An 11356-nucleotide genomic window follows, 5' to 3' on the forward strand; every position below is an offset into this window, starting at 1 on the left:
GATGCGTGCAATGGGAAAATAAATCCAGACTAAAATAATTCATGATAATGAAAATGGACATTCAATAAAAGTGTTATGAAAACCAACTTAATTTATTCATTTTACTTAAGATTATTTTGTATTTTAAATCATTTGAGGAGTATAAAATTTATATTTTTTTCTTAAAACAAACCAATCCTAAGAAATAGTTATAAAATAGTTTTAAAAAGGAAAATATTTTTAATTTATGATTAAACTGTGACTAAAATTTAAAACAAATAATATATTCATTCCTACAATGAAATAATTAACCAAACTTGTTGAGTGGAGAGAAGAGAAAATAGTAAATGAGATGTTTTAAAATACGATTGAAAATGGTTTTTTTAAAAAATATAAAGTCTTTTTTAATACCAAAGGAAATATTTTTCACAATAAAAATCTAAAATAATATAGATTTAAAAGTTGAGTATAGATTTTGTAAATTAATTGTAGACATAACCTTACTATACATTTAAATAAGTTTTGAAAACTAAGACAAAGATACGAATTAAAACAATCCGTCTAACATAACAATCAGGCTTGTATTATTTAATTTTTCCCAACGTTGAATCTTAGTTAAATTATCAAAGCACCGTTCAACTAAAAAATAAAAGTAATTTCACGAAAGAGGTTTTTGTTTACAAACTCTCAAGGTTTAACAAAACAAAATTTAGCTGTATAAATTTCTTAAATTTACTAAACTGTTCATAAAGTTTGAACTTAAAGAAAACTTATTAATGATCTAGTTTTTATGCAGATTTTTAACGACTTTCACTGATTTGACCGTTTTATGTCAATAACACAAGAAAGAGATGTCACAGAACATCGTTAATACTTTATTTTAGTTTTACGATAGAAATTCTATTTATATAAAATAGAATTTAGAAATTTCTATTTATTTAAATATATATATATGTCGGAGAATAAAGTACAGTGGAGTATCTTCCGACAAAACGATGAGAATATTCTTTAGAATATCTGTATTTTTAGTAGTTTTAAGAAATGTACTATTACTTGTAATATTTTGTAAAATAAGGTTTAAATTGTTTTATTGCGGTAGGCTTAGGCCTAGGTAGGCACATGGTTGTCAACGTAGTCGGGATCCCAGGACGATAGGGGTATCATAAAATTAATAAGGAAAAGGAAATATGCAGTAGGTATATTATTTGAGAATATTGAGAAAAGGTAGTCTTGCTTTGGAACCCAGATCGAACGGACGTCCTGGTGATCGCGAATTCGTTATTTCCCTGAGCCTCGGTCTATCGCAGGTTGTTTTGGTATTGTTTGAATTCTAAATTGAATTAATCTTATATTGTAATTCGTGTACTACTGAGTTATTGATAAGTGATAGTTATCATTTGTAATTGTTTCATTGTACGAGTTATCTACTCATTTTTATTAATTGAACTTTATTATAATCTTATATATTCTCCACTTGTAATAATAAAAATGAGCGAAACACAAAACGTTGAATCCCTGACAAATCTCCTCGCCTCTCCGACATATAAAATATAAATAAAAAATTAAATTAAATTGCAGTAATAAATCAAACACAAACGAAGGATTTTTTTATGATTAAGATATATATATAAAACCAACAGACTTTTTCAATCAGCAAAATGAGGAGAGTGCTATGTAGCAAACTAGATATGAGACTAAGGCAAAAACTTGCGAAATATTTTCTGTGGAATGTGGCCCTTTATGGAGCATTAGGAAGGAAGAGGAGAGAAGATTGAAGGTCTTTGAAATGTAGGTTTGAAGGAGGATGGAAAAGATCAACTGGACGGAGAGAGTTCGGAATGAGCAGGTGCTTTGTAGAATTGGAGAAGAGAGGGCGATTATTGAAATAATAAAAAGAAGAAAATTCAGTTGGTTGAGACATTGGCTGAGATGTGACTGCCTGTTGGTGACGGCATTGGAGGGATTTGTAACGGGGAGGAAAGCAAGAGGTCTGAGACGAATGAAAATGGTAGACAATATAAAAAGGAAAGGAAGATACTATAAAATGAAACGGATGGCACAGAATCGGGCCGAATGGAGGGCGGCCATGAAAAACCTGTTTTTGGGCAGAATACTTATTATTATTATATATATACGAATATCTGTACTTATAAAGCAACTTGTCCTGACTGACAGATTCATCAACGCCCAGCAGATCTAATGAAGAAAAAAATGATGAAAAATTCTATAAAAGTTCTTCTTAGGGTGTAAGTGCACAATAAGAAAGGATTTTTTGAAATTCCGAGTGTAAAGAGTTAAAATGAAGTAACAATGAAATTTATTATATTTTTTAATTTCTCTGTAACAAATGAAGATATGAACTTGATTTTTGGTGTGTGTAATTTTCATATGAATATCCAAAAACCAATTCCTGTATTTTTTTAAATTCTACCTTGGAAGGGGTGAAGAAAGGTAAAAATATTTTAACAATGTTTGCTAATTTTCCTCATTTCTGACTATACTAAACTGAATTTTTTACTAAATTGGGACTTGCAAATACTCTTCAAATAACTATCTAAAAATTATTTATTTATTTTTATTTTTTTTGATATAGATTTTTTAAGGGTTGCGACGGTGATAACGCAGTGGCTCAACCAACACAGTCACTGTTACTATATGTGCCGACTGGCTGCACCTTTTTCCGGTTACATGACTAAAAATCATTAAAAAAAGTAATTAAAAAATTATAAAAAATAATTAGATACGAAGCCCGGTCTCTTCCTAGTGGTATTTATCGGGTAACGCTAAGAACAACACGAAAAATACATTTTGATCGGTACGAAGTACCAGTAACCAATTAAACTAATATTTTTAACATAGAGGCCAACTGATTTCAAACCCACATTTTTATGTGGGTTTCTTTTGAAATCCACATTCTTAAAGTTTCGGGTCCTTTACTGACCACTCTTGCTCTAAGAAATTACAATACACTGATAATTTTTTAATAAAATTGAACAGGCTTTAATTTTGATTTATCATTATTATTCTCACACAAAAGAATTGAAGGAATACAACGTGTTCCAAGAAGCAGAGCCATGGTTAGGCGGGAAGAGCAAACGAAGTGAGCGATGGCCGGCTAAATATCCGCTGAACACGACGGGTAACGCAAGTAACTTTATTGCGAGGCAGAAGCCACGACGGGGTTGATAGTATATACATATACGCACACGCGACACTTTTTTTTTAATTTGTAAAATTTCTTTACTTCCTTTCGCAATTTGAGATATAGGTCTCGATCACCCATGTATTTTTTTAATAAAGTTTGAATAGCTTATTAATACAATATCTATATACGTATTTAAAGTATTTATTTTTTCAAGAATAATTTTTCTAGGAATGTACTGCTCTGAAGACTAATTCTACTATCATAAAAATATTTTGCAGCCTCTTTAAATAAAAGCTGTTTAATGCTTTCTCAGAATGACGGCTTTTAAAAACTTTTATCGTATTAACTTAAAACTTAAAAAAATTCACGACAACCTACTACTAAATCTTTTTTGAACTACTGATAAAGAATTCAGCTTTTATCTTACTACTCACACTCCTTTTTTGCAGAAGGAAGTTAGTAGTGAGTGACTATAATAACAATAGTAGTAAAAATAATAATAATAATTTATAGCCGGGTAAGAATTTAGTATATATGCAAGCATTATTTTTTCAAACCTTTTTAGCCTAACGGTCCATTTATTTATGTGTGAAATGAGCCCTGTACTTTTGTTAATATCTCTTTATTTTATGAATTAATCCATTTTATAAAAGCGTTTCTTTGTCTTTAAAAAAGGTTTATAAATTTTAATTAAAAAAATTTTGCAAAAATGATAAAAGCTTTAAAATTAAAAACATATCAGTTTATAAAAAAAAATTGGCAAACACTTTCTAACACGACGTTTTTATTAATTATGATCTAGTGATATTACTTGCGAAGAAATTATTTTTACTTCTTTACAGTTTAAGTATTTTATCTCTTTATCACTTTGAAAATAATACTGAAATTTTATCGGGATCAGCAAATATTTTTCAAATCAAAAAAAATAAAGAATTATAATGTGGATGTAAAATTGCCATCATCTTGTGAATGAAGCCACTGGGTGATATACTTTTAATTACATATAACAATTAAAAATAATTGTACTTTTGATGGATTAAAATGATGTAGTGAAATATTTTCCATCACTCTTTAAAGTATTTATATTGTTCAATGGTTTAGAGTTTTTGGTACTGAGGTATTTTATTTTTATATAAAAAATAAAATAAATATTCAAAGTAAAAGCAACATTGGGATTATCCAGCGGTTTCAGAATAGATTAATTAAGCATAACACAGTCACTGTGGTTTGGAAGGAAATTTGTGAACTTACAAGATAATAGTGAGGGTATTAAATGCTTGAAACGTGCCCATATCTGTATCAAGGAGATAATGTGTGACGTCTAATGTAGGAGTTTCTTTCCCCAAGTATTGTCTTTCGTATCGTCACTATATTTTCAGAATAGCTGATTATGTTTCGTTGTGTTCTCTTCATACTATTTTTTCAGTTTTGTCACTCTGTGATATATTTTTCATATGTATAACGTATATTTTAGCTTAGATAGATTCTTTTTAGAAATTTCACTGGAAAGTTTCTCATTCAAGCCATTTAATTTACTCATCTAATTTACCTAAAAATTTTTGTAAAATTGATTTGCACTAAAAAAAGTATTAAAAATTTTGAATTATTAAAATATTTACTTTTAAAACAAGTGTATACATTTTTTCGTTCTATAAAGTTCTACATCTACACTTAATTCATAATAAAATGCTTATTAATTAATCTTTCCTACAATATCATTAATATTAAAATAATAGATTCCAGTAGATTTCTACTTCTCAATATATCAATGCAGATTTAAAATATTTATGATTAAGTATTGTCTCTTTTAGAAAAGTTACCGATCAAGTAAATAAAACAAGCTTCTTGAAAAGCCACTCATTTCGATTTAACCAACTAAACTGAATCATTAATTGCATCAAAAACCTTTGTTCCTATGCTCTCAAAAATCAATGTGTAATCTATTTTCTTGACTTTTTAGAATCATATATATTTCTATAAAAAAACTAAAAATGTAACAGGCCATAGTTATAATTGTAATGTAGGTTTTTAAATTCATTGTATAAAATGCAAAATAATACATTTAGAAGGCACTGATTCAATGAAGAATATAATTTAAAAATTCAACTACATAATCACAATATATTTATAAATGTAACCAGATGGTAATTCCAGGCCAAAAGATTTTTCAGCCTTACTTTTTTTTATTGATTGCTTCGCTAACATTAATCGGACGATCTTGACAACATTATAATATTTCACCCCGTAACCGTTTTTAGCTCATCATTATCTGGTATTTTGCCTGACGGCAGTTCCCTTACGACTCCTCTGTCACCATCTATTTCTATTCCAAGCCTTTTCCTTCGTCTCCTTGTAGTTTATAATCTTCATCTCATTTATTAATATTCTTCCTCGCTTTCTTTTCTCCTGCTGCAGACCCTTCCATTGCAGTTACCAAGATTCCTCCAATTCCTCTAACCAATATACTTTTCTTTAATATACTTCCCGCATAAGTGCTCTTTTCCTTTAATTCTCTTCATTACTTCCTCGTGTTTCAATTTTATATGTTATTTTCTTTATCCTTCTCCATATTTTCATCTGAAAAGAATCTATTCTCTCTCTCCCTCTTCCTCATCATCCATACTTCACTTACATACAAGACATTTCATATATAGCGTTTGGCTAATCTCTTCCTCGATTCAATGTCTAGACTTTTACTATATAGCAATTTCCTTTTCTAACTGAAGGCTTCCTTTATCAGGACTACCTTTTCTTTTACATCCACTGCGTTTTTCCAGTCATCTGTCTAGTTCCCCAAATATCTATAACTTTTTACTTCTATTTTTCCTTTCCATGTTCTTACCACTAAATCCTCTTTAATGTTTATTTCCAATACTTTTTTCCTATATTTATTTTTATTCCATACTCTTTCATTCCTTCTTCAGAGTTGTAAACAATGTTTTAAGCACATGTGGGCCATCAGCTAGAATTACCGTATCACCAACAAACCTTACACATTATTTCTCTTCTCCTATACTTATTCCTTCAACTCTTTCTTCTAATATATTCCTTATAACTTCAACATAAATGCTGAACAGTATGTCGGGTGAGGCAGCATCCTTGCCTAATACCTCAACCTAGATGCAGAATTAAAACATTTTGAATAAACTTTGAATATACCAATATTTCCCCGGAATTTTTCTCTATGAAAACAAATAAAGATAAACAACTAATTGTTGTTTATCCAAACAACAATTATATAATATTATATAAGTAGTTGCCTACTTATATAATACTATGCAAGTTAGGGTTAAATTGTAATGACTACCTCTCTTAAACAGTTTTTCAAATTTGATCTTATGAAATGATATTGTTTTAACAATTGAAAGATATGTTTGGTAATTTTATTAACTGGACTTAACAAAATAACCACTGACAAGTTAAAGAGAGCTGAATCGCGCTATTTTAACCTTCATTACAATTTTCCATGTCTCTTATAATTTTTTTTTATGAAGAAAATACAAAAAAAAATTGTGTTAAAAGCAGAAGATATACTCGATTCAATATTTAAACGTCGATTTCCATTTGTCGATTGAGATAACTACAATTTTGGGAAAGCTCTGAACGGAAGAAAAACAGAAACACTACCTTATTGTAGAAGGTAGAAAGTCATTTAAAACAGCAGAAAGCTATTTTAGAGTTCATTAATCGTAAATCAAAATATTTTTAATAATAACAGTATATTATCCTACTATTTAAATGTGAAAACATTCATTTTTATTAATTTACGGTTAACAGAAAAGATAAAGAAAAAGTAATTACTAGTAGTCAATTAAAACACATCATGCACTGGTTTAAGGTATTTTTTTTTCTATAATTAACCATTCTCTCTTTGTAAATAAAAATATTTGATAATCCTAGTCTATAGTAGAATATTATTCTAATTTTTATTTTAAAAGGACGTAGAATTCCATGTTTTGGCCAACATGTAAAGCCATTGAACAGGGTAAATATTTCGGGATTTGTCCACAGAAAATTCTACTTGCCATTGATGCACCTAAACCATATGAAGGACGTACTGACTCTCCAAATATTTTTCAGAATTTTTAGCGTGAATTTAGGAGGATTAGATTAAGCCAACAGAATTAGAAAGGATTAAAAGAACCAGAAAAAAACATGGATGTATTGAAAAGGATATTTCATCAAAGGACCGCAACCTATTAATTGAAAACACATCCCGAATAAAAGGAATTCTTAAATCCCACTTAAATAAGTTGGCGCCCATCCAGATTAAAATCTGTAAGAAATAAGACTAATTTTACCTAAAATTAGAAACACATTATTAAACAATAACTTGATATCCATCTATTAACTTAAATATACGTTACATTGTTGAACGCCTACTTTCCTCAGCAAAAAAACATTTTATTCGAGAATAAACACAGGATTCTTTCTTTTTCCTGTTTAGTCTCCGGTAATTACCTTTCAGATAATACTTCAGAGGATGAGTGAGGATGATATGTATGAGTGTAAATGAAGTTGTTCAGTCTCAGTTCGACCATTCCTGAGATGTGTGGTTAATTGAAACCTAACCTCCAAAAAATATCGGTATCCACGACCTAGTATTCAAATCCGTGTAAAAATAATTGACTTTACTAGTACTTGAAAGCTGGAACTCTCGACTTCCAAATCAGCTGGTTTGGAAATGCGCGTTCACCACTAGACAAAGCCGGTGGATAAACACAGGATTACAAAGAGGAAACATCACCCATCCTCAAAATATAATTGTTAAATGGAGTATTTTGAAACACTGACTATTTAGCCAGAGATATATACATATTTTAATGTTGTAATAATAAAAATATTATATTAAGAAAAGTATGTAATTCTAAATTAAGTCGTGAGAAAAATAATCGGTTGGAATTCAGATAAATTCAAAAACTAACCACTTATTAGGAAAGTAACATTGAAATTCTAAAAATAAAACCTCAAGTGAAAACTCAAGTACTTTATCTACTTTTATTTGTATCAGATTATCGATATTATACCGGTATAATATGGTTGTTCAAACCCAGCCAATAGGATTATTTTAGAATTAGTCTGCAAAAAATTGTTCTAGCGGATTATTATTTAGAATTATACAAAATATATTAAAGCATAGGTTTAATAACAAAACGAATAAAAAATAAAAATTCTTTCAATATTTATAATTACTTATATATATATATATATAATTTTTTTTATTTATTTTTTTTTTGTTCAGGTTGGTGGTTGGAGAAAAGAAATGTCAGAGAAACTTGTTGAAAAATTTGAGCAATGGACTGAAGAAAAATTGAGTGGAACTGACTTTACGGAAAAGGATATCATTTGGCCGAACAAGATTTAACTTAATAATATTAAAAAGAGCTTGAAAAAAGGGTGATTACTTGATTTAAAAATGTCTTCAATATTTAATGATAATTGCTTATTTTTTGTTCTTTTATTTATTTTTACATTTTTTAAAAAATATTTTTTAGCCTAATAAAAGGAAATATATATTGTTTAAAAAACGATTTAATAATAATTACATATATTTCATAATTAAATTTACTTTTATCTTAATGGTAATTTTAAATAAAATAATTTATTATAATAATCTAACTGAATTTTAAATAATAGTAAGTAAAACAATATCTTACAATAAAAGTAAACTAATTAAAAAAAAAATTAAATTAAGAAAAAACAGTTATACCTATTTTTTTTTTTTTACGCTTCATTAGTTATATTAAAAATTGTGATAAAGGTACGCTGTACAAAAGTTTTTAGGCTACATAAAGGAAGAAACACTTTAATGTATAACAATGTTACATTGTTACAATGCAATAATATATCAAAGTGTAAGTATATATGTGTTACGTAATAAATAAAAAATAAATAAAAATAATGAAAAAAATGTAATAGTTATTATTTATATTTGTAAAATATATGATACAGTAGTAGGATAGTTTACTTAATAGTAAAATCATTTTCTGATATAGAAATTTAAATTTTAATGATTTAACACGATTTGTGAAAGATCAATTTTTAAAAAAAAATGAACAATTTTTGTTGTATAAGCATACGTTGTAATGAGATTAAAATTTCATAGTACGCAATCAAGGTTACAAAACCATAAAATAAAATTTAGTTGTTATTTTTTGGTTTTGTTAAGAGAGTGGAGATATTAGTAATGCACAGGATGATTACTAGTACTCTTGATTAATAATGTAAGCCTCTAATATGAAAATTTATCACACTTATTTTGATTTCAATTATGGTTTTAATTAGTTTTTACATAAAATATTCAATATTGTAATTTTTTAGGATTAAGGTAAACTATTACAAATAATGAAATTTAGTTTGTAATCAATATCTTTTAATTTTTATTATATTTATTATTTGTTTTATGTTTTTATTTATAATGAAGTAATTTAATAATATGTTTTTTATACTAAATAAAATAAAAAAATATTTAAAAAAAAAAATTGTTTTATTGTATAAATTTAGAAAAGTTCAATATAATTATAACATGCAATTTGTTAAATTTTTTAACATTGTACATGGTTTAAATTATGTTAACACTGTTTATGGTTTTAATTAGTTTTTACATAAAATATTCTATGTTGTAATTAATCAGTTATATAATAAGTAGAAAAAATAAAATATTACAGTTAAAAAAAAAAAAAACGTTATTTTTGTTTATGCTATATTTAAAATAAAAAATGTTTTTTAATTACTTAAACAATAAGTTTATTTGGACTCTCTTTTTGTCTAACCAGTAATTTTATCGGTAACAAATGTATATTATTTATAAAAATGTATAACATTTATTTTTATGTATATTACACAATGTATTTTTTACACTTTTCCCTGAGAAATTGGAATCATTTCTCGGGGAAAAGTGTTGTTACCCGAAAGATCGTTTGATGAAGTTAAGGAACTGGTTCAAATTTTAAAACTACAGATCCAATATATGTTATACAGATCATCCTTGAGGTGTCTTACAATTTCAATGTATTTAAAAGAAGCAAATACATACACGCATTGGAATTATATTTATAGCTGTAGTTAATACTGCGTTTAAAATACATTATACAATTATGTATGTTTTTCTTTTACCTATAAAATTAAAACTCTTCCTTTATATTTTCATTATTAATAATTAAAAAATAATATTTTTTCTAATTATGTACTCTATCTGTTTTGGGTATATATTGTGCATCTATGTTTTTATTGTGGTAAATTATTATTATACAACTCTACTTGTAATATATTTAAATATTATAATATTAATTAAAAAATAAATATTAGTTATACATACTTATTTTCATTATTAATATTATAAAATTGTGTATTTAATTTTAATATATTATTTATAATGTTTAAATTGTTAATGTATTACATCGTTGATTAATATTATAATCAGGATAATTATATAAATGTAATTTTTAATATTTTAATAAAATGTTGAAAAAATAAAAAAAAATTTATTTACTTTTTCTGGGATAACTTTATGCTTCTGCAGTAGCGTATCTTAAAATTTTTGGATATAAGAGATTTTGTAAGTACTGGTATTTTAAGAAACCTTTAATCCAAAAAAAAAGTTTAGAAATTTCCACATAATATATGCATATATGTAGACGTTTTGCTCTGTATTTTTATTATTAATGTCTCTGGACTGGTTCAACATAAATTCTTCGAAAATCGCAATAAATTTCTATATATGGGGATTGATTAGTATTTAACTTTGGACAAAATTAAAAGAGATGGAGGAGTAATTTTTGCAATTTTTAATTTTTGACCTTTTGTACACAGAAAATTCTGCTTTAGTGTGACGTAAATAATTCTAAACTTTTAAGTCAATCGGATATAGAGGAATGTTCATGGAATGTTCAATATTATTTCCGAACAGTTTTTGCCATATATCTTGAAAATCCGTTGATCAAAAACGTTGAAATTTAGCAGAAATATTTGATTATATAAAGAGAGTTCCACAAAGAAAAAGAGAAATTTCAGGATATATTATACTGGTGAAAATAAAGAAAAATGTACATCTAAACATAAGTCTGGAAACGCTTTGTTTTCTAGCTGTGGCTAGCGAAAGAATTCGCCTGTATTTTAGTTCTTCAAAGAAGTAGCCCTACTATACTTTTTTCCCCAATTAATGAAAAATGTTGGTGGTTTCTTATGTAATTTAAGCTAGTAAATAGGATAAATCTGGAACTAGAACTATAA

At 26.9% G+C, this 11356-nt stretch overlaps 1 protein-coding gene across 4 annotated transcripts in view; it reads left to right on the forward strand.

The window, feature by feature from the left end:
- LOC142319069 (luciferin sulfotransferase-like) overlaps positions 1–9640 on the forward strand; it is a 359044-nt gene extending 349404 nt beyond the window's left edge. For 2 of the 4 annotated variants that reach the window (XM_075355929.1, XM_075355930.1), the window contains exon 8: positions 8367–9640. In XM_075355929.1, coding sequence (XP_075212044.1) covers positions 8367–8489 — 123 coding nt within the window. In that variant the 3' untranslated portion in view covers positions 8490–9640. The remainder of the gene's footprint in view (positions 1–8366) is intronic. The other 2 variants (XM_075355928.1, XM_075355927.1) reach the window with 2 other exon arrangements.
- The last annotated feature ends 1716 nt before the right edge of the window (positions 9641–11356 follow it).

Source organism: Lycorma delicatula, chromosome 2 (assembly GCF_047948215.1).
Source record: "Lycorma delicatula isolate Av1 chromosome 2, ASM4794821v1, whole genome shotgun sequence".
In the NCBI taxonomy this organism is placed as follows: domain Eukaryota; kingdom Metazoa; phylum Arthropoda; class Insecta; order Hemiptera; family Fulgoridae; genus Lycorma; species Lycorma delicatula.